Source organism: Otolemur garnettii, unplaced genomic scaffold, assembly GCF_000181295.1.
Source record: "Otolemur garnettii isolate 467f Iridium unplaced genomic scaffold, OtoGar3 scaffold00003, whole genome shotgun sequence".
NCBI classification, from domain to species: domain Eukaryota; kingdom Metazoa; phylum Chordata; class Mammalia; order Primates; family Galagidae; genus Otolemur; species Otolemur garnettii.
Genome location: NW_003852398.1, coordinates 24,936,503 through 24,961,100, shown reverse-complemented (window position 1 = coordinate 24,961,100; position 24,598 = coordinate 24,936,503). Strand labels below are relative to the sequence as shown.

Here is a 24,598-nt window from a genome sequence, read left to right as displayed (position 1 = left end):
AAGCGATTCTCTTGCCTCAGCCATCCAAGCAGCTGGGACTACATGGGCCCAGCACAAAGTCTGGCTATTTTTAGAGACGAGGTCTTGCTCTGGCTCAGGCTGGTCTTTAACCTGTGAGTTCAGGCAATCCACCCACCTCGGCCTCCTAAGTGCTGGCTAGGATTATAGGCGTGAGCCACTGAGCATTTATTTTATTTTGTTTTATTTTTTTCATTTTATTTTTTAACAAAACATTTAAAATATTTGCATTCAGAAGACTTAGAAAAATATGCTTCAAAATTTTAATAGTAGTTATCTCTGGATAGTAGGCTTTGGGGGAAATTTGATCCTTTTTCTTGGTTTATTTAATTTTTTGTCTGAGAATCACCTGTGTAGTTGTAATAAATGTAAATAGCGACAGAACTCTAAGGTTCTGTTAACTGCTAGGGTGAGGAAAAGACAGGATTCAAGTTGAATGGTGAACACTGGTGATGCCAGATCCATCCTCTCTTCTCTGTAGCTGAAGTCCAGGAAAGTGGCAGAACTACAAAGGCTCAGAAAAAGACGGGCTTCAAAGCAGTCAGCTCCACTGAGGTGAAGCCATCCAGAGCCCCAGGCCAGAGAAAGCCCCAAACAGACCGGAGCCAAAAGCCTATGTAGATGAAGACCTCCGTGGGGGCCACAGCATCTGAACCCCGAAGCCCCCCACATTTCTTCATTTTGACCCAGGTGTTAGGAAAGGGCCGTTTCCAGAAGGTGGGGGACTCTTTGAGTCTGCAGGCTGGGAAGCCCCTGGAGCTCCGCTGCCGTGGGAAGATGGTTCGTTGGAAGGTGCCCGTCTACCTGGAGGAAGAGGGCGAGGGACGCCTGAGGTATGAACGGAAGGGGCTCCGGCAAATGCTACGTGCATTAGTTCCAGGGATGGGCCAGGGGATGTTGTGCAGCAGTTCACAGACGCATTGACAACAGTTTACTGGGAATTGAATGGCTCAGAACCCCTACTAAGGATTGTGCTACGTATAAACTAGAGGTGCTTACATAAAACAGTAAGATGGGCTCATAAGCCCCATCAGATGCAGAGTAGTTTTGCAGAGTGGGAGACAAGCCTTGCTACCATTCTGGGCCGCTCAATTCCGCGTGGGGCGGGGCGGCAGTAAACAGTGATCAGGTGGGGAAAGGTGATGACGGTAAGGCTGAAGAAGCTGGCTGACCGACCGGACTACTTTTCTGCCAGGGGCGCCATCATAGGGAAGCCAAAATGAAGGCAAAGTTGACCCCTCATCAGTACCGCCGCCCACCAGTCAAGAAAACCAGAGTCTGGAATATAAAACAGGGTTCAGGAGACTCGTCTACCCGCTCTCTCTTCAACCTCTGAAAACGGGATTTCCGGGGGCACTGCTTCCTCTGGCGGGTGGAGGTGTTTAGAAAGCATTTGTTGGTCGGAACCAAGAGACACAAGGAAAGTGTTAGGCAGCTCAGAGGACGCCAGGAGATCCTTTTGAATGTGCCCGCAAGGTCAACCGGGAAGGAGTAGGTGAACCAATGGAAAAAAAAGAGTGAGGCCGGTGGGGTCAGGCGAGCCAATCGGAAGCCGTGGGTGGGACCAATACAAATCCCGACTCGGCGCGGGGGAGAGGTGCAAGGATCCGATGGTTGGGTTCTTGGCTGGTTGGGTGGGGGTCAAGGGAAGGAGGACTGTCAGCAGACTCAATGCCGCGCTATGGTCCCAGGCCATCTCCATCTCCTGATGCTCACCCCTCGTTCTCTGTCTTTCAGAATCAAGCACTTTAGCCAGCACAGTCAGCTGCTGGTGCTTAACTCTACCGCTGCGGACACAGGGGAATACAGCTGCTGGGCTCGGCACTGCAGGGACAGCGCATGCGCGGAGGGCGAGGCCCTCCAGGGAAAGACCTTCGTTTTTTTCACAGGTCCCCTGAAAGTCAGGGTCTCGGAGAAACTGCGAACAGTTGGAGGTTGCTGTGAGCTGTGATGCCATGATACTCTACCCAGAACAACGGCTTGAGGCTCTGTCTCAAAAAAAAAAAAACAAAAAAACCCAAAAACCCAAAACTCAGTTCCTCAGTTGCACTAGCTGTATTTCAAATGCCCAATAGCCACATGTGGTAGTGGTTACATATTGAGCAACACAAATACAGAACATTTCCATCATCATAGAAAGTTCTATTGGACAGCACTGCTCTAGAAAACTGATCCCCAGATAATTGCTACTCATGGCATCATTGTGCACCCAAGAATCTGACTTGAGATTGTGTTAAAAGTATCTTGAAAGAGCTTGATAAATGTTTGCTTCCCATGGGTCTGGTGCCTCATGTCCACTATCTCATTTGCTTATTATCAGTTCTGTTGAGTAGGCCAGAATAGGATTATTGCTCCCAATTGAGATTTGAGAAGAACCAAGGCTCAGATGAAGAAAATCAGTTGCTTATAGCTAGTGGGTGGCAGGACTGAGAATCAAACCAGGATCCTTGACTTCAATTTCAGTATTTCCTGTAATATTTCCTGCATAGAGGGCCCTTGGAGACTAAGAGGGCTGAAACCCTACTGTTGTACATAGTACACAATGAATAAAGTACACAAAGCTGGAAATAGTAGGCCTGTCTTCAGCATCCTCAGTCTAGGAATACTTATGAGAGAGGAAAGAGCATTGAGAATGTGGATGGGCAGGGAAAGTGAGTTTTAAGATCCCCACAACGGGACCTTGTGCTCCTAGGTGGTGGTACAGCATTGGGAAGCAATGAATCTATCCCAAGTCTATTTTTCTCTCTGTCTCATTCCCAGACCCAGAGGAACTCTTTGTCCCTACAGAGAATTACTATGAGGTGGTGCAAATGCGGACCCATCATCCAGTCCTGCTTCCCTGCCAGGTGACCAATCCCCTGGCCCAGGTGACACTGCACCGGGAGTTCCCCCCTGAGGAGATTCCAGTGGATGGGACAGACATCTCCTTTGATGTAAAGAAGGGCTTCACCATCCACCGGCCCCGAGCATCTTTGGCTGGCTCCCTCTTCTGCTTGGCAAGCCTAGGCAGCATGAAACAAATATCTACCAAGTACATGCTGATCTACATCAACTGTGCGTGTTCCTAGGGCTCTAGGTGGGCAGGGAAGGGGAGGATATGGGGACAGATATTTCCTTTGGGAACGTGAGGTTTGGGTTCTGTGGATTATGAAGCTCTGAACAACCAGTCAGCTTTCAACAGCACTTCATGTAGTCAGCCATTTTCTCCAGCCAGCCAGTCATCCAATCAGCCATCAAACTAGCCTGTACCAGCTCATACTTTCCATCCACCCACCTATTCTCAAGTCAAACTATCCCATTCCTCCATCTTCCTTCAAATCAACTCTCCCATCCATCAGTCCCGCATCAGGTCAAGGCTTCCATCATCCACCCATTGCCTACTAATTCTTATACTCATTCACACTTCCCCACATGTATTAATCAACCAGTTTAATCCATTCTATTCATCTCTCCATCCATCTACCTGCCATCAACTCAGCCATTCTAATGATCAAGCCAACATGTTTTTCTCTATTTTCTCTCCCTTCTCATCCATCACAGACCCATCTTCCTCCCCAAAACCTACCATCCAAGCTTCAGCAACATCAGTACAACTAGGGGATAACTTCAGTGTGACTTGTACAGTTCTGGGTGAGCCAGAGATTGCTGTGGACTTTAGCTGGGAATATCCAGGGCAGAAGGTAAGCAGAGAGTTAAGGGTGGGGGAATGTGGGTACATATATATGTGGTGGTGTGTTGGGGTAGGGGGATGGGAGTGAGGGATTAGGATCAAGGTAGCATTGACACTAAGACTAGATTGGCCCCAACCATACCAAGATGGGGCTTGAACCTCCCCTGGGGCTGGGGAGGTGTGATAGGAGAAGGACCAAATGCATTTGCAACTGTTTCCTGGGCCCAGACTTCCCTGAGTGATGTTGGAAAGGTGGTGGTTGCAGTGTTCTTTCTTCAAAGAACTTATCCCCCTCCATCAATTTCAAACATCTGGAAAACAGCTGTTTCAAATAGTATGCTACCAACACTAAGGGCTTCAGGAATTTAGAAAAGGGCTTCCAGGGAGAGCTGGAATTTGATAAGAGCTTTGGAGGGTGGGATTTAAGTGTGTGGAAAGTCCTCCAGGCCCATGGCAGCAGGAGCAAGAGCAAGGAAGGGTGAACATACCACGCATGAGACCCAGATTCACCTGTTCTAGGACTGCCACCTGCTGACAATGCGGGGAGGGGGGAAATGGGGGCCCAGGAACCCAAGCATTATTCTTTAGACTCCCAGAAGCCACCAAAGATGTCTGAGCAATGAGCTGACCTGGTATAGGTCCCAGGGGAAAGAGTGGGGCAGAAAGACCCACTGAGGGGTTGTCACCCAGCCAGAGGCCACTCAGGTATGGGGTGGAGAAATAAAATGATGTGCAAGCTGAGACTTGTTGATACGATTGCCATTTTCAGCAGCCCTGAAAGGGAGGCCAAGGGAACTCAGCCGGAGTTCTCTGTTTCCCCTCAACTTATCATGCTCTGGGCTCTACTCTGCTCCAGTCATTTGGGTAGTCTGAGTGCATGAATTTATAGTTAACTTGTGACTTCATCTCTGTATTCCCTGCAATGGTGGACAGTGGGCTGGACGCAGCAAAGATGTGATAAAGGTGAACCCCAGAGGCCTTAGGAGGTAGAAAGGGTAGGGGGGTCATTCTCCCATTTGTCAGGAGAGGAAACTCAGACCCAGGAATGGGAAAGTAGCACACAGATGGTTGGGAGACACTGGCTTTGTTTTGTCAGGATTTCCCCAAAGGTGTTCCCTGGAATGATAGAATACCAGAAAGTTCCCCCCAGCCTACCTCACTGCCCCTGCCTTGGAGATTCAAAACACACATCCCTATGTAATGCCAGTATTGGTCTCTCATTTCACTTTGCCTCAGTGTTTCCCAAACATTGTTGGCAATGAACCCCCCACCCCCACTTCCTTTCTCTGCTTTGGGGAGGAGCACCTACTAATATTCCTATAGAACTAGAGGTCCACAAAACCCACTTTGGGAAATGCTGCTCTGGGCTGAGTTACCTCTGAGTAGGGGAAAAGGCCCCAGCTTCTGTCCACAGACTTGAGAAACAGTTTTTCACAAAGAACCCAGCCTTCCTTGTACTCTGATGCCAAGCCAAGGTGTGACCTTGGTCACATCCCTTTTCCTTTCCCCGAAGGGATACATGGTGTCTCCTACCTGCTTGCTGGTGCCTGAGTCATGGAGGGTCCCTGGAGTATCTGATGGACAGCTGCTTTTTGTCCCCTGCAGCTAGGCCGACCCCTCTACACCAGTGAGCGGGCCCATGTGGTATACCAGGAGGGCCAGGTTCAGCAGGAGGCAGAGAGCACCTTGTATGTGGAAGAGACCAGGGCCGGGGATGCTGGCATCTACACCTGCCGGGCCACCAACCTTCAGGGCACAGGGTCAGCTGCCACTCAAGTCCACATAGCCCAAAGCCCTCGTGTCCCCCCTACCTCTTCCTAGCTACCTCGCTGGCTGCAGGAATCTGGGTGTGGAGCAAGGAAACAGGTGCCTGTGGGGACCTGGGTGTTTCCAATGTCAAGGAGGGGACCCACAGAGCAGAAAAGTATGATATCTTCTTATTCACCTCTTGCACTCTCCCCTTCCATCACTGTTTTCACCTCTTGTTTCAACCTCACCCTTACTCCAAGTCTTGACCTACTTTGAAGGTCATTTTACAGTTCGGTCTTCACCCTCACTCCAGGTCCTACCTCCACCATGGGGCAAAATGAGGGCCAGGAGGCTCCAGTACCCCAGGAGGGAGCCCAGGACTGCTGGTGTGCCAGCCAGACCCCAGGCCTTACTCTTTATGATCCCTGCCACTGGCAGAATTCGTCGGTGAAGACCCTCCTCCTCCCTCTCCCAGGAAAACACAGAGGCTAATAAGATACTGTATGTTCCTTTTAGTTTCCATGACTTGTCTGCCCCAGAGTAAGGAGAAGTTTGTCTCTTTCTCACATCCACTGCAGGCTGCATGAGGGAAACCTGGCTCCACAACTTGCCCTCTCCAGCCTTGCCCCAGTCAATTAAAATGAGGCTTTCTAAAGTGCATTCTGCAGCCTGAAGTACTGGTGGGATGGAGGGAGAGGGTGGTGGTGGAGGGAGAGACGTTTAGTCCAAGAGATTTGAGAAATCCTGGATATTTTGTCTCCTTGGAAATTTGCAGTGCATACCACATATTAAAGGTTATGAGAAGTCCTACAGGTGGCAGATCTGTTTAGCTTGATGAAACCTAGTTTCCCAAATACTTGGCCACCAGTTGTACCTATTAATGTCCAATAAACTAGTGTATCCCAGATGTGCTTTGGAAAAGCTGCATGAAAAAGTACACGTGTGTTTCATCCAGGTTGTCCTCAAGGCTCCCAGATGACCCGTTTGACCACGGCTGGAGAAGCAGCTCAGCATTCCCCTATCCCCACCACTTCCCCTGCCCATCTGGGGAAATGGGCAGTCACCTCTGAACTTGTAGAACTAGAAATGAATGGAGACCATCCCCAGGAGAATGAAGAAAGACGTCTGGGTTGATGTCACCATAGAAAGACTGAGGGAAAATGCTGATTGATGGTTCCTTCGCTTTCCTAGGGCCTGAGGCTAAAGCTGTGGAACCTCTAACAGGGCCCTTTGGCACCTTTTTTTTTTTTTTTTGCAGTTTTTGGCCAAGGCTGGGTTTGAAACTGCACCTCCAGCATATGGGGCCGGCACCCTACTCCTTGAACCATAGGCAGAGCCCATAATTTCTTTTTCTTTGTTTTTTTGGCCGGGTTTGAAGGTGCCACCTTCAGTATATGGGGCTGGCGCCCTACTCCCTTTGGTGCCTTGATCTCAGCTCACCCTGTTGCTAATGAGGGATAGAAAACTGCTTCAGGGATCTCATGAGGACCAGGGAGGGAGGGGTGTGTAAAGCACTTTGATGGAGATGCTCTCTGCAGGGGAGAGGTTTTTATTACAATCTCCGGCTGACCTGAAGCTTCCTGAGAAGGATCTGAGATCCACAGATGGCCAGGGCTGGGTGGCCTGCTGAGGTTAGTTACTTTGACCACCCCTCTTCACTGCTGGGGGCCCTGGGCCTGGACTCAGGGTGTAGAAGGAAGAGTTGCGAGCAGGTGTAAAGGAGAAACTTAAAGTGGGTAGGGGCCAGGGAGAGGAAGGAGGAAGAAAACCAAGTCATAGATTTGCTTCTTGGTTTCCTCATCTTTACAGCAGGAAGTGCCAGCCCTGAATGTTGAGTGTCCTCAGAACCACTAGGATACCCCCTGGACCCACATGGCACTGAGATGGAAGGACCAGGAGGGCTGAGGGGACAAGCCTCTCCTGGTTAAGGGAATGGCGTCCTGGCTTTTGCCGCTTGGCTGACCAGACTCTGGCCCCAGGAGTGATGCCTTGGCTGGGGTGCTGCCTGGTCCCACCAACCTCAGCCTGCTTGTAGGGATGCAGCCCTCATCTTTCTCAGGCTATTCACAGGGTTTGTCCACTTTCCCCAACCACCCCCAGTCTGACCTTCAGACAATCCTAGACTGGGACTCAAGTCACTTGGCCAGTCCCCCAACCATTTTATAGCAGGGGTAAACTGAGGCAGAGAGAAGGCCAGGGCAGAAGTGGGAACACCTTGGGGAAGTTGACAAGCCAGCAAGTTGCAGCAAGGCTGACAAGCTGGACCCAGGGGTTGTTTCCTTTGTGTCAGATGGCCAGTATGGCACAGGCTGCCTCCCTGGGAAAAGCCTGGACGTTCCTCGATTTGGAAAGAGAGAAAGGGAGGGAGGGAAGGACTCCTCTTGCTTATTCCCTGGGCCAACTTATGGGAAGACACTTTTCCTTGGGGCCTCCAAAGCACTGTCAGTGACTCTACGTGACCTGAGGCCCCAGGGCTCACTGGGCACACACCCTGCCTCCTCATCTCACTCTCACCCTCGTTTCTTCCTGGGAAAATAACTTAAAAGCTCCTGCTGTCTTCTCTGGTAAGTCTTTGGAGGGACCATGACCACATGTGCGCTATGTGGCGAGGAAGGAGACCTCAGTGGGGGTGACAGAGGCCAGGGGGAAGGCAGGTGAGGCGTTAGCCCCCAGGACCCGGTACAGCAGCTCCTCTTTCTCCTGCTGCAGCTGCCGTCGTAACTGTGTCTCCTTCTCCAGGGTCTTGTGGGCAAGAAGTAGGTCTTCCGAGAGCTGTCTGTGGATGCAGACAGAGCCCAGGGTTGCCTACCAGGAATAGCTGCTACAGAAACCAACCCATGCCTCTAGGAAGCTCTCCTTAGACAGGCCACCAGCCTGCCTCAGGGACCCTACCACCCTCCTTGTTTTTCTGTACCAAGGAGCTAATTCAGTTTGTTGATCAAGGAACATAAACCTCACAGGCAATAGCTCTGGGTTGCTCCAAATCTCGCCTTCACCACTTAGCTGTGTAATCTTGGACAAGCCATTCATTCTCCTTGAATTTGTTTCCTCAATTGTAAAATAGAAATATTAATAATAGGCTCAAGCTCTTAGAGTAATTATGAGGATTAGATGAGGAAATATGTATAGTATTCAATAAATCATATCTGACACATGATACTAGCTCTGATTTACTAAGCCCTAAGAATTGATTCATTCCATGTAGGCCTGGTGAGCCATAAGCTTCCTGTTTCCTTTTCTCCATATTGGGCTTTCCCACAGGAGCCCACCCAGACGGGACAGAGACATACAGACACTAATCAGGCCATTGGGCCTTTGGTTTCTGGGCAGGAATGGTCCCTTAGGTTCCTAACGCCCAGGGAAAGGGGAGCCACATTCCCTAGACAGCCCCTGGGCCTACCTGTCAATCCATTCCCCAGGCTCCTTGCAGAATCTCCCAACTGGAAATGTTGGCTGCAAGGGTGAGGACAAGAGGAAAGGGGACAGGACAGCTACCTTGACAGGACCACCTGGTTCCGGCCCCGGACATGGAGGTCCTCATTCTCCTGTTGCAGGATTGTGATTTTTTCCTCTAACATCAGATTTTTTTCTTTCTGTAACAAACCAGAAGGAGCTCAGAAAGCTGCCAAACTCGCATGCCACAGCATATGCTATCACCTCCCTCTTATCTGTGGTCACAGAAAATGCTGATTCATTCTAGACTAGATGTTACATTTCATGGAGCAAGAAGACAACCTAAGATAATAAAACTAAGGAGCTAACAGAGGGTTGCTGACTTTTAATTTGACCACAGAAGAACATTTAAAAAATACAGCCACTACTACCTCATATCACCGTCAGTTCATAGAAGAATATATATTTTTTGTTCTCCAAAAGTAAGAAGGATTTTATATGTAATTAAGTTTGTTTCTTATGCATTTCTACAAAGATGACTGAACAAAATTGATAGGGCATGTTTGAGATGGTGCATGGCACATGGGAGGCCAAGGAGACTTCTTTCAGAGCAATGTAGGCTCTGCTTGGATTCAACCCAAGGTTTCTGGGGCGTCTGCTCTCCTGTGCCCTCAATGCCCATAGCTTCCAGCCCTATCCTCGCTTATCACTGGCCTTATTCCCTCCAGCCTTACCTCCTTCCTCAGCCCCTGCCTGGCATGTGGCATCTGCTGGCTCCTCCTGGTTGGCCAGGCTAGCTGCCCTAGCATGCCCAAGTTACAGCAATCAGTAGCCACATGAAGCACAGCAACCACAACAAGATAAAGAGCCACTGCTCTCCCTAGATGGGCCACAGATCAACCTCAGCTCGTCAGCACATGCAGCAGGTCAAAGCTACCATATACCAGGCTGGGGCTCCTAGAGCCATCTCCCCTCTGTGAGTTTAACAAAGGACGTGCTCAGAAAGCAGGAGCCTGGGTCTGTACCCCCAGTCACCCCAGCCACCCCCAGCCACAGACCACTGTTTCCATGAGGATCAGCCGCTTGTCCAGCTCATGAATACGCTCATTCTTCATCTCGATGACAAAGTGCAAGCTCTCTAGCTCCTGCTCCCAGAACAGGCTGGGGCTCCCATAATCCTAGACAAGGATGGGTGACATCAATAAACCAACAGGTAGAGAAGGGCATGGGCTAACTTCCTCCTCCCCATTCTGCCGCCAACTCACTGTTGGGCTTTCACAAGCCTCCTTCTCTAACTCCATAGTAAGTTTTTAATATGCTTTACCTACTTTACCTGTGTAACAGCCTGTGAGGCATGTGCTATACCTTACCAGATGAGGAGGCTATGGTTCATACAGGCTGAGTGATTTTCACTAACCAGTAGTGCAATGAGTTTGCTATTTGTACTTAGTTTTCTTTGAATCCAGAGCCTGAGTACGTTTCTCTCCCTATGGGTCTCACAGAGTCTACTTTCCCCCTCAGCAAAATGGGGACCCTCTTGCCAGGGGCACTTGTGAAGGTAAGATGTCAGGCCTGAGCCTTGTCCTTGAAGAGAGGGTGGCCTTTCCTGTTGCTTGACCCTAACCTCCCTTGAGATTTGAGGAGGAAAGGCCCCAGATGAACTGCCACATACCTGGATGTGCTTCTTGTAGTCTTGGCTCAGAATGGACTCCTCTACCCTCTTCATCTTGGCCTGGAAGGCCTCCAGCTGTGAGGTCAGTCTGGCTACAGTTTCCTGGTGAAGAGAATGGGAAGGAGATGATCAAAGCCTGGCTCATAAGGGCTGTAGGTAGATTTCATCTTATCCTAAAGAGGGAATATTTTAGGTTCTTTAGTCTACCCTACATGACAATATTGGACTCTTCTACTTCAACTATTGCCTGAAACATATCAGCCCCACCTCTTGTTATAAAGCCTGTGATGGCTTCCTAATCCTTGGGAACAATGTCCTGGCATTCAAGGCCAGTGCTGGCCTGGCGTTCAAAGCCCATCTAAACCAGGCTCAATGAACTCTTCCAGTCTTACTCTCACTGCCCCCTGCACACATCCTCTCCTGCAGCCAAATATCACATTACTCCCCAAAATGCAAACTGCATTCTTGTCTCCAAACCTTTTCCCTGCCGAGAATTTATTCTACTTAAATCCTAACCTTTACACCTTTAGGATAGAGTACAACTCCATCATATAGCTCAGGGATCCTATCTTGGGCCCTATGCCCACCTCTCCAGCCTTAGCCCTCTCTCCCATTCGTATACCCCAGACATCTTGGATTTCTTTCAGTTTGCCAGGTATTCCACATTTTTTCTCCTTTCTTCCATGCCTTTGAATAGATTGCCATTTTTTTTTTTTTTGGAGACACAGTCTCACTATGTCATCCTTGGTAGAGTGCTGTGGTGTCACCGCTCACAGCAATCTCAAACTCTTAGGCTCAAGTGATTGTCTTGCCTCAGCCTCCCAAGTAGCTGGGACTACAGGCACCTGCTACAATGGCTGGCTGTTTTTGTTGTAGTTGTCATTGTTTAGCAGGCATGGGCTGGGTTCAAACCCATCAGCCCTGGTGTATGTGGCTGGCACCATAACCACTGAGCTATGGGTGTTGAGCCAGATTGCCTTTTTTTCCCCTGCCCAGAACAACACCCTTCCTACCCTTCTCCACCTGGGGAATTCTTTTTTTTTTTTTTTTTTTTTTTAGACAGAGCCTCAAGCTATCCCCCTGGGTAGAGTGCCATGGCATCACAGCTCACAGCAACCTCCAATTCCTGGGCTCAAGCGAGTCTCCTGCCTCAGCCTCCCAAGTAGCTGGGACTACAGGTGTCCGCCACAACGCCCGGCCATTTTTTGGTTGCAGCCATCATTGTTGTTTGGCGGGCCCGGGCTGGGGATTCGAACCTGCCACCTTAGGTGTATGTGGCTGGCGCCTTAACTGCTTGAGCCACAAGCGCCGAGCCACACCTAGGGAATTCTAACCCACCCTTCAGGTTCCAGCTTAGATCTCACACTCTCTAGAGTATCTTCCTTGAACAGCCAAGTTGAGCTAGATGCCTCCTTTTATACTTCCACAGGCCTCTGTGCATGTGCCCACCAGTCTCATCACACTGTGGCACCTGGCCCATGCCATTTCCAAGATCTCAGAACAATCCTTTGAGAAATAAGCCAGCCCTGATTTGCAAACATGTCCTCCTGAGCTAACAGCCTAGTCAACAAATTCAGGGGCTTGGATACACAAAGACAGTCACCTCTGTCCCTCATACCTAGGTAGAGACCATGGTTTGGGCTGTTCCGAGGCTCCGTGCTGCTCTCCTGCTGGTCCTTCCCTACACTTACCAGACACTGACTTGGCCCACTCCTCTCACCTGGAGGGCAGCATTGGTCTCTTGGAAGGAGTGGGTAAGAGCATCTTTCTCCTGTTCATACGAGGCCCGGAGGACTGTAGGGAAAGAAGACCTCTGTAAGCTCAGATACTTCTCCCCAAACCCTTCTGGAAAGCCCCTTAAGGACCAGAAAGATCCAGATGATCACCTGGACCCACAGGGGCTGGGACCCTGGGAGTGGTCATATTTATCCTTCTACCTCCTAGGCTTGCTTTGGGCTGTGCCAGAAATACACTAGATATTTAACAAAAGTTCATAGAAATAGAAACTAATTATATACTTGGAGGAACACTACCAGATTGTGGGTGCTGCCCATACCTCACTAAAGCTAAGATCCAAAGATCTTGTGGCAAACTTCTTTTCCTCAGATTGCTTCAGGCCCTCGAAAATGCACAGGGCCAATGTTTTATAAATTGGGTTAGGGGAATCACAAATCATTAAATCACTAGTTGTCAACGCAAAACATAAATGAAACTGGTAAGCACATTGGATTTGTGTCCAGGAAAGCTACCTGGTCCTGGCTCTGATTCTGCAGAACTAAGTGACCTTAAGAAGATCACATCAAACATTTAAAAACCCTGTTGCCTCAATTATGGTCAGGTCAATAAGCCAGGTCTGGTTGTCTCTAAGGGGCGACTCAAGGATCACATGAGATAAGGACATGTAAGGGCTTTCCAGATGGGGCAATGCTCTTCTGAGCTGGAATTGTTATTATTCCCCAAAGCAATACAGTTGCATGTATCATCCCACATTTCCCAGAAAAGTTCCTTTTGGAAATTCCAACCTTGTCTCAGCTGAAAGAAGACACCAGGGAAATGACCAATCAATGGGCAGATGGGAAATGGAACAGAGAGGACAGGGACACATGTTTAATACAGCCAGGGGCCAGGTAGATAGCAGAGACAAATAAGAGAATGTTCAGTGATGATAAATGTGACAGAGCAGTCAAAATTAATAAGACTAGTCACATAAAAGTTACAGCCATAATTTTTTTTTTAATTGAATGGTAACTATGTACATTAATGCACTTCTGGGGTACAGTGTGGGGTTTTCACATGCAATCTGAAATACTTCCATCAAACTGCTCAACACAGCCTTCATGTCATTTTCTCAGTTATTGCTTTAATAATTTTTAAAAATTATGGGCCTAATTTGTTAATTTTGCCTATTGTACAGGTTCTGGTTCAAGGTATTATGGTTTATCCTACAGCAAGGTTTGTTCTACTGAATGTACCTATAAAACCTGGACTGAAAAGTAAATGATAAAGGCAGAGGGGGCAAGAAGAGCAGAATTTGAAATACTACTGAACCAGCAGAGTTAAACAAAACCCAGAATTGCATGTATTGAAATATTAAAAACAACCTCAACTGCTAAGCATATAATCTAAAATTATTTATCATTCAAAGTAGCAGGAAAATTTCAACTCCTCTGAGAAAAGACATCCATCAGATGTCCATGCTCAGATGCCATTGATGTTGGAATTAGTAACAGAGTTCTTTTTTTTTTGAGACGGAGCCTCAAGCTATCCCCCTGGGTAGAGTGCCATGGCATCACGCTCACAGCAACCTCCAACTCCTGGGCTCAAGCGAGTCTCCTGCCTCAGCCTCTCAAGTAGCTGGGACTACAGGCGCCCGCCACAACGCCTGGCCATTTTTTGGTTGCAGCCATCATTGTTGTTTGGCGGGCCCGGGCTGGGGATTCGAACCTGCCACCTTAGGTGTATGTGGCTGGTGCCTTAGCCGCTTTAGCCACAGGCGCCGAGCCAGTAACAGAGTTCTTAAGGCAGCGATTATAAAAATGCTGTAATAGGCCAGAGGCTCATACCTGTAATCCTAGCACTCTGGGAGGCCAAGGCTGGTGAATTGCCTGAGCTCATGGGTTCAAGACCAGCTTGAGCAAGAGCAAGACACTATCTCTAAAAATAGCTAGGCACTGTAGTGGGTGCCAGTAATCTCAGCTACTCAAGAGGCAAGAGAATTGCTTGAGCCCAAGAGTATGAGATTGCTGTGAGCTATGACACCAGGGCACTCTACTAACAGCAACAGAGTTTCACTCTGTCTCATAAAAAATAATGCTCCAAGAAGTAAGAGTGTTCCGCTATTGATGGCAAGAAAAGATTAAAAAAGAAAAAAGGAAAAAGAAGTAAGGGTGAATACATTCTTTAAAAGAATGGAAAAAGAGAAAGTCTTATCAAATAACTAGGGATATTAAGAAGAACCAAAAGGAATTTTAGAATTAAAATATACAGTATGTGAAATAAAAAATACACTAGGAGAAATCAATAGTAGAATGGAGATAAGAAAGAGCCAGTGAACTTCAAGATAGATCAATAAACATGATCTAATCTGGACAATAAGGAGAAAAATGATTGGAACAAAAAAAAAAAAAAGAAGAGAGCCTCAAGAACCTATAAGAAAGTGTCAAAGAAGAAGAGGAGAAAAAGCACAGAAAAGTTATTTGAAGAAGGAACAGTTAATAATTTCTCAAATTTGGAAAAACATAAACCTACAGAATAAAGAGGCTCATTGGGCTCCAAAGAAAACCCAAATAAATACATACCCAGAAATGTCATTTCTGAAAGCTATTGACAAAGAAAAAAATCTAGGTGAAATGAAGGTGAAATTTCCTTTATTCTCAGAGGAAGGAAAACTAAGAATTTCTCACCAGATCTACTCTAAAAGAATTGCTGAAGGAAATTCTTCCAATGATACCAGAAGGAAACTTGGACTTCAGGAATGTAGCAAGATGAACAGAACTAGTAAATGTCTGGGTAAATATGGAAGCCTACTCTTCTACTTTTGAGCTCTTTAAAATATAATTGATAAATAAAAGCCAAAATTTTAACACCGTCTGAGGGGTAATCAACATATGTAGACACAATATAGAAATAGAACAAAAAGGGAATGGACAGAAGAAACTAAGTGATGGTATATTTTCTATATTCCATTTGATGTGGCAAAATTTTAATTCTCAGTAGAATGTTAAATAAGTGTGTTATAATTCTTGGAGCAAGCACTAAAAAGAAACTATACAAAGAGATACAGTAAGAAAGATAAGATATAGGTTAAAATGGCATACTAAAAAGTGTTCAAATACTCTGAAAGCAGGAAAGTGAAACAGAAGATTAAAAAAAATAGAAAAACTAAAATACACAAATCCAAACAACATATCAACAACACATGGAATTTTTTTTTTTGAGACAAATTCTCAAGCTATCACCCTGGGTAGAGTGCTGTGGTGTCATAGCTCACGGCAACCTCCAACTTCGGCTCAAGGGATCTTCTTGCCTCAATTTTTCTACTTTTAGTAGAGATGGGGTCTTGCTTTTGCTCAGGCTAGTCTCAAACTCCTGAGCTCAAGCAAGCCACCCACCTCAACCTCCCTGAGTGCTAGGATTACAGGTGCAAGCCACTGTTCCAGCCACAACATTAAATTCTTTAAACACACAAAATAAAGGTGGGATATGCCAGAAAGGATTTTTAAAACTCAACTATGTACACTATTTACAAAAACCCCACTCTAATGTGTCATATGTAGGTTAAAAGTAAAGGGATGAATGAACAAAGAAACATTAATCAAAAGAAAGCTGTAGTAGCTATATTAATTTCAGATGAAGAACTGAAATGAGAAATAGATAAAATATACAATTATAGTTGGAGACTTCAATACTCTTCAGTAGTCAATTAAAAACAAAGACAGGAAATCAGCAACCGAACTTTAATTGATTTATAAAATACTTGACCTAAAAATAACAGAATATACATTCTTTTTTAAGTATACATGAAACATTCACATGATAGACCATATCCTTAGTTATCAAACAAATCTTAACAAATTACAAAAGCAACAAAATACAAACTTTATTTTTCTGACAATAATGGAATCAAACTGGATTGACATCAATAACAGAAAAAGAACTGGAAAGTCCACAAATACTTATAAACATACTTCTAAATATTCAATGCCAAAGAGGAAGTCTTAAGGAAAATTAGAAAATATTTTACAATGGACAAAAATAAAAATACAAAAGATCAATTTGTTAAAGGTAGACAAAGCAGTATTTAGAGGGAAATTTATAGCATTAAAAATGCTAACATTAGAAAAGAATGGTCTTAATAACCTAAGCTTCTAGATTAAGACATAAAAAAAGGAGAGATAACTAAATATAAAGCAAGTAAACAGAAAACAGAAATAAAAATAACAACAGTAAGATTTAAAATGGGAAAATGGGGGGGAATCAATGAAACTAAAAGCTGTAACTTAGAATAAAATCGATAATCTCAAGCAAACTGATGGATAATACACAAATTACTAATATCAGGAACAAAAAAAGGTGATAATCCTGCAGCCACAGAAGACATTTGAAAAGATATTAAGAAAGTGGAATCTATACCTTCCCGGCCAGCGGTAGCAACAGCAGAACTTCAGGAGACAATCTTTCTAGACAAGGCAGTTGAGGAGGAGGGAGTGCTTGGACTGGGAGGTGGGTTGGCCTGGCACACACTCCACACCTCAACAATGCTATTGAGCAAGGAACAGCTGCTTTTGGTAGACTTGCCCGGAAGAAAAGATGTTTGGTTTTCACAAGCCAAAGATGTACCAAAGTATACAGGGCTGCTGTATTAGCAGAGCTAAGTCCTCCATTTCTCAATTCACTGACAGTAAATGCTATGGAAAGGACTTTCAGAGCTGTTTTGGGTTGCATGAAACTCGTTCGGGAGACATCTGCAATGCCTGTGTCCTGCTTGTGAAAGGATGGAAGAAGTTGCCAGCAGGATAAAAAAAAAAAACAAAAAATGGAACCCAAACCAAAGTGTTCTTATTGCCTCTTTTCTGGAAGTTCAGGAGAAAAATATTACCAGTTCAGTCTTTTTATGAGGGAAGAATATTTGCTTGCTTTATAATGACATGACTTAGTTTTTTTATTTTATTAAATCATAGTTGTGTACATTAATACTATCATGGGGTACAGTGTGCTGTTTCCATACACAATTTTAAATACCTTCATCCAACTGGTTAACATAGCCTTCATGTCATTTTCTTAGTTAAGACATTTATATTCTACATTTAGAGAGATTCACATGTACCCTTATAGGATGAACCATAGGCGTGATCCCACCAATCACCCTCCCCCCACCCCACCTCTCCCTCTCTCCTTTCCCCATATTCTTGGGCTAAAATTGGGTTATAGCTTTCCTATGAAAGCTATAGACTTAGTTTTTATTTTCTGAACTGGATTTTAAAAATTGGGTAGTATAACAATAAGGAGTGGTCACTTTTTATGGACACCTTATAGTTTTGTAGTTCTTTTTTAGACAGAGCCTCAAGCTATCCCCCTGGGTAGAGTGCCCTGGCATCACAACTCACAGCAACCTCCAACTCCTGGACTCAAGCGAGTCTCCTACCTCAGCCTCCCAAGTAGCTGGGACCACAGGCGCCTGCCACAACACCTGGCAATTTTTTGGTTGCAGCTGTCATTGTTGTTTTTGGCGGGCTTGGGCTGTATTCAAACCCACCACCTTAGGTGTATATGGCTGGCGCCTTAGCCAGTTGAGCCACAGGCGCCGAGCCAGTTTTGTAGTTCTTAATCTGAACATTTTATATTTCCTCCTCTTGCAAAAAAGCTACATGCTATAAGCCACCATATGCAGAGACTACACAGTTAGTTGGGCCCGCTCTCACAGCCTTTGAGGTGAATTATAGGAGTCCAGCCATTATCATCCTCCTGAGTTATTTTGAAAAAAAAAATTATTTTGTACATTTTGGCTACAGTATTGGTGGTAGGATATACTATGATATGGATCATCTCTACTTCATTTATTTATTTATTATTAGACCTCAACCACAGTCTTCTTTTTCCCCTTCCACCTCTCTTTGCCTGTGGGATGTACTGTATGTAGTCATACACTTTGTATTAATATATTAGAAATCTATAGATCTGTTTTATATTTTTGTATACTGTTGGATACTTACAATCAAAACTTTTACTAGGGTATTGAATAAATTTAGTCTTATTAGAAAATAAAAAAAGAAAGGATATTAAGAGAATACTATGAATAATTATATTTACATAAATCTCACAACTTAGATGAAATGTATCAATTCCTCAAAAATTCAAACTACCAAAATTCACCCAAGGTGAATTATATAATTTGGACATTCTTGTAACTATTAAAGAAATTGAATTCGTAGTTAAACACTTTGTGAAAAAGAAATATCTAAGTACAGATGATTTCAATGGCATATTCTACTAAACATTTAAAAATTCTATATAAACTCATCCAGAAATAGAAGAGGAAGGAATAATTTCCCAGCTCACTCCATGAGACAAGTTTTACCCAGATACTATAACTAGACAGAAGATGTAAGAAAACTACAGAACAAGATCCCTCATGAGCATAGATGCAAACATCCTCAATAAAACATCAGCAAGTCAAATTCAGCAATATACAAAAAGAGTAATATACCACAACCAAGAAGATCTTATGCCAGAAATGCAAGGTGAATTCATTATAATTGGCTCTCTGTATCTGTAGGTTCTGCATCTGTGGAATCAACCAACCATGGATTGCAAATATTTGAAAAAAATAAAACAATGTAACAATAAAAATGCAAAAAAACCTATATTATTTATGTAGCATTTACACTGCATTAGTTATTATAAGTAGCTAGAGATGACTTAAAGTACAAGGGAAGATATGCATAGGTTATATGCAAATACTATGCTACTTTACATACTGGACTTGAGCATTTGGGAATTTTGGTATTCACGGCGGGTCCCAGAATGAATCTCCTGTGGATACTGAGGGATGACTGTATTTGAATACTCAGATCAATGTAATCTACCATATTTTCAGTGGAAAGAAAAGCCCACATGATTATATAGATCATAGATCTAAATGAAAATTTAAGACATAAAAATTTTGGAAGAAAACACAAGAGAAAAATCTTTGTTACCTGGGGTTTAGCCAAGAGGTCATAGTCATGATACCAAAAGTACAATAAAGAAAATTAAAAAAGAATGAACTGGACTTTGTAAAAATTAAAAGCTTTGTAGGGGTGGGACACAATTCTAAGAGAGACTTTACCTAATAGCTGCAATCATTGTAAGCTAATTCTTTGTAACAGAAAAGAATCCCAAACAATTAAAAAAAATTAAAAGTTTTGCTTTGTGAAAGACATTATTAAGAAAATGAAAAAAAAAAAAACACCACAGACTAGGAAAAAAATCTTTATAAATACAAAGAACCCATCTAAAATATATAAAGAACTTTCAAAAAGCAATAGTAACAACAAACAAGCTAATTAAAATGAGGAAAAAGACTTGAACAGACATTTGACCAAAGAGAATAGGCAGGCTCAGCGCCTGTAGCTCAGCAGCTAGGGCGCCAGCCACATAAACCAGAGCTGGTAGGTTTGAATCCAGCCTGGCCTGCCAAACAACAATGACAACTACAACCAAAAAATAGCCTGGCATTGTGGTGGGTGTATGTAGTCCCAACTACTTGGGAGGCTGAGGCAAGAGAATCACTTAAGCCCAGGAGCTGGAGGTTGCTTTGAGCTGTGATGCCACAGCACTATATCCAGGGTGACAGCTTGATGACACCATAGCACTATATCCAGGGTGACAGCTCTGTCTCAAAAAACAAACAAAAACCCCCAAAATGACAGTGACAATAAGTGTTGGTGAAAACAGTGGAACTCAGAAATCACTGATGGTATAAAATGGTAGTCACTGTGGAAAGCAATTCAACTGTTTTTCATAAAGCTAAGTATACACTTATATGACCTATCAATCCCATTCCTATATATTTACTCAACAAAAATGAAAACAAGTCCACACTAACAGCTATATACAAATGTTAGAACAGCTCTACTCATAATTGCCTCGAACTGGAAATAACCCAAATGTCCTGCAACAAGTGAATGAGTTAAAGAATGGAATACAAGTCAGCCATGAAAAGGAATGGATTATTGAAACATATAAGGATTTGAATGAATCTCAAAGGCATCATGATGGAAGAAAGAATCCAATATAAAAGGTCATATTGTGTTATTTCATTTATATAATAGCCTCGAACAGACAAAACTAGGGTGATGGGGAGCAGATCAGTGGTTGCCAGAGGTTGGGAGAGGGGAGGATGCTAGCATAGGGGGGTCAGAGAGAGTTTGGGGGGTGAGGGAGCTGTTTTGTATCCTGATTGTGGTGATAGTTACAAGAGTCTATATAGGTGTTAGGATGTATGGAACTGTACACAGATAGTCAGTTTTACTATGTTACAGTTTAAAAATTAAAAACAGAAAATAAAAGACAACAAAAAGTTATTGAATATAGAAAACCACGACTAGCCTCTCCTGATTATTTGTGTACCTTTCCCCACACAAAATCTCATGTATTTCCATCATGCTATGCTTTTATTCATTTACTTAACACAAGCTTATATAGCACTTAATACATGCCATGCAATTTAAAAACTACTAGAAAAGAATTCTGACTGATGGGCCAAACTCAAGATAAATTTCCTAGTTAAAAGCCAGAAGAGAAGGTATTGCCTATATTATCAACATATTAATATTCATAAGATTAAAAAAATATCAAAACGGGTGGTGTATATGGCTCAGTGGGTAGGGTGCCGGCCCCATATACCGAGCGTGGCGGGTTTAAACCCAGCCCCAGCTAAACTACAACAACAAAATAGCTGGGCATTGTGGCAGGTGCCTGTAGTCCCAGCTACTGGGAGGCTGAGGCAAGAGAATCGCCTAAGCCCAGGAGTCGGAGGTTGCTGTGAGCTGTGTGACAGCATGGCACTCTACCGAGGGCTAAAAAAAAAAAATCAAAACAATGCTAGGAGGACAAAGATATTTTCCCATAAAGCCTTGTGAGGCAGGGAAAGTAGATTTTCTTTTATTATTTTTTATTTTTTTTTGTAGAGTCAGAGTTTCACTTTATCGCCCACGGTAGAGTGCTCTGGCATCACAGCTCCCAGCAACCTCCAGCTCTTGGGCTTAGGCGATTCCCTTGCCTTAGCCTCCCAAATAGCTGGGACTACAGGTGCCTGGCTATTTTTTTGTTGCAGATTGGCCAGGGCCGGGTTTGAACCTGCCACTCTCAGTATATGGGGCTGGCGCCCTGCCCACTGAGCCACAGGCGCCACCCAGTAGATTTTAAAGATGTAGAAACTGAATGGGTGTGGGCAGTGCCTGTGGCTCAGGATGCCAGCCCCATATACCAGAGGTGGCAGGTTCAAACCCAGCCCCGGCCAAAAAAAGAAAAAAAGAAAGAAACTGAATGGAGATTCAAGCAGGTTGGGAGACAACCCTATTTAACAGGGTGTGGGAGTATTAAAAGGCAAAGCTTCAAATGCCTAGGCAAGGGCTTTACTTCCATTTCACAATGTTTTGTGTTAATGTTGCAATATGTTTCAAGATTCTTAAAATCCACTGGGTGCCTGTAGCTCAAGTGGCTAAGGCTCCAGCCATGTACATCAGAAGCGGCTAAGGCGCCAGCCACATACATCAGAGCTGGGGGGTTCAAATCCAGCCAGGGCCAGCCAAATAACAATGACAACTACAACCAAAAAATAACTGGGTGTTGTGGCGGGCACCTATAGTCCCAGCTACCTGGGAGGCTGAGGCAAGAGCATTACTTAAGCCCAGGAGTTGGAGGTTGCTGTGAGCTGTGACAACACAGCACTCTACCTAGGGTGACAGCTTGAGGCTTGTTTTAAAAAAAAAAAAGATTCTTTAAATTGTTCAGACCTCTGTACTAGTTATTTCATTTCAAAAAAAAATCTAACGACAAAATGTGAAATGTGGGCACATCTTTACACAAAAGATGTTTAGAACAGTGTTACTTACAGTGGCTAAAATCTAGATGACTATACTCACACACACACACAAAAAAAAAATAAAAGAAAACCATGTATATTATGGTCTGGATTTTATAAATATTTTATTAGTAGCATAATTACTTGGAAATGTGTTTGACACAATGTTAAATGAAAAGTACAGTCTAAAAAATTTTACATACAAAATAATCATAAGTATGTTTTTAAAAAGATAAATAACTCTGGGGAAAGGGAAAAACTGGTAGAGCATTTGCAAGGTCAATTTCAACAGCATCAAAAATATAGATGACCTTCCCCAAAGAAGATACACAACATGAAAAGGTGTTTAACAAAATTAGTTATTAGGGAAACGAAAATCACAACCACAGTGAGATACCACTTCACACATACTAGGATGGCAATAATGGTAATGATAATGGAAAACAACAAGTGTTGACAAGGATGTGGGGCCACTGGAACCCTTGTGCACTGCTAGTGGGAACAGAAAGCGGTACCACCACTGTGAAAAGAGTTTGGCAGTTTCTCAAAAAGTTAAGGACAGAATCACCATAGGACCCAGCAGTTCTCCTCCTGAGTGTCTGCCTAGGAGAGCTGAAAACAGCTGTTCAAGCAGGTGCTTGTATCAGTGGCACTATTTATAGTGGCCAAAGGGCAGACCAGCCCAGGTGTCCATCAGCTAATGAATGGATAAAGTGCAATGGAATATTATTCAGCCATAAAAAGAAATGGAGTGCAGATGCAGGCTGGACCGTGGATGAGCCTTGGAAACATTATGCTGGGTAAGGGAAACAGGTTGTACAATGTTATTTATATGAGTATCCAGAATGGACAAGTTCATGGAGATAGTGGATTGGTAGTTGCCAAGAGATGACAGGGGCCAGGTGGGGTTAAAATGGTAGGTGTAGGGTTTTCTTTTGGAGTGATAAGAATGTTCTGGAACTTGGGTGGGGCCTGTGGCTCAAGGAGTAGGGTGCCAGCCCCTTATGCCAGAGGTGGTGGGTTCAAACCCGGCCCTGGCCAAAAAAGAAAAAAAAAGAATATTCTGGAACTAGATAGTGAGAATGGTTGCATGGTACTGTGAATGTACTAAGTCATGAATGCTAAATGTTCTGCATATTTTGCCAAAATAAAAAAATACATAGCGATACTGTACAGATAGGTAAATAAACTTTGCCACATCATATTTTTCTAAAAAAAGAATCATGAATATGTCAAAAATGTTACAAAATGGGATTCACTCTGAAAGTATCATTGCTGTTACAAACAAGGGCAAAAGTTTTGAAATTACCTAAATCCACAAGCGACAGCACTTAGTTAAAATGAAAGAGGGTACCTATTAGAATGCTATGTCATTACTAAAACTTAGGTTGTAGAAGAGTTTAATGACAGGATGCTTACACAATTCAAAGTGAAAAATACCAATTTGCTTTCTCTTTACAAAGTGTATGCATATATTCACATGTATACGTACACTGAAAAAGAAATGAAAGGGATTTGTGTGGAAGGGGTTGACCGTTGTTAGCACTGGGTGGAATTAATCATGATGTTATTTTTCTCAGACCTAAAAAGATATGAAAATAAGTGTTTGCCAAGTATCTTGCACTGTTCTAAATTCTGCCTGACTATTATCAAATTGTTTAATTCTTACAAAGAACATTTTAAGGAGATAAAGTAAATTCTTCAAGGTTACACAGCGGCTAAGTGTTGGAGCGGGGATTCAAACCCAAGGACCATGGATGGCTCCAGAGAATGAGATCTTACCCACTGTGCTATAAGATCTTTTTGTTTAATCTATAGATTCTAAATTTTCTATGATGATCACATGTGGCGATGTAAGAGGAAAGAAAGTTTGTTTTCTCAACAACCAACCTAACTGTAAATTGTAATGACAGAATGTGGCTAGTTTACAATTCTCCTATTTTTCTAGGTTTTCCAGCTTTCCTTTAATGAATATACATTGCTTTTACAGTGGAAAGAAAAAAAACCTCTCAAATAAGGAAACTCAAAGTATGGTGCCAGATTTTTAAAGCCATGGCCCACAGGAAAAGTTCATCACCCTGCTAGGGCCAAGACCCTGGCGATTCACTGCATATAGACCAGAGGGAAGACGGAGGGGCTGGCGGGAGTCCTGAGTGAACCCAGCAGGTGGGGCCAGGAGAGGCCTCCCTCCCCCTCGCCAGTGGAGCACCTCCATCCTTACTCACCTTGCAGGGCCTCCTCATGCTTTCCTTTCAGTGCCCTTCGCTGCTCATCCAATCTCTCCTGAAGCTCTAGCTCCCGCTCTTTCTCCACCTGGGGGGCAAGAGTCCCAAGCAGGACTGAGACAGAGTAGGTTCAGACGGCCTCTCTTAGCCACTTACTACCTGCTGGGGCTACCAGGAGCTTGGTGATCAGTCCCACACCCTCCTCTGAGGGATGAGAATCATATGCCCAGAGAGAGCATGAGCCTTCCAAGGCACAGCCGGCGTGGCAGACTTTGCCCTCATTAGGGCATAGTTAGGGGGTTCCC

General features: G+C 44.2%; 1 protein-coding gene across 1 annotated transcript in view; it reads right to left on the bottom strand.

Moving 5' to 3' along the window:
- Nucleotides 1–7,905: 7,905 nt before the first annotated feature.
- Nucleotides 7,906–24,598, bottom strand: part of CCDC69 (coiled-coil domain containing 69) — a 38,930-nt gene continuing 22,237 nt past the window's right edge. The window contains exons 4-9 of the mRNA XM_012809344.2: nucleotides 24,294–24,381; nucleotides 12,223–12,296; nucleotides 10,503–10,604; nucleotides 9,889–10,008; nucleotides 8,933–9,030; nucleotides 7,906–8,213 (exon numbers count right to left, since the gene is read on the bottom strand). Coding sequence (XP_012664798.1) covers nucleotides 8,036–8,213; nucleotides 8,933–9,030; nucleotides 9,889–10,008; nucleotides 10,503–10,604; nucleotides 12,223–12,296; nucleotides 24,294–24,381 — 660 coding nt within the window. The 3' untranslated portion in view covers nucleotides 7,906–8,035. The remainder of the gene's footprint in view (nucleotides 8,214–8,932; nucleotides 9,031–9,888; nucleotides 10,009–10,502; nucleotides 10,605–12,222; nucleotides 12,297–24,293; nucleotides 24,382–24,598) is intronic.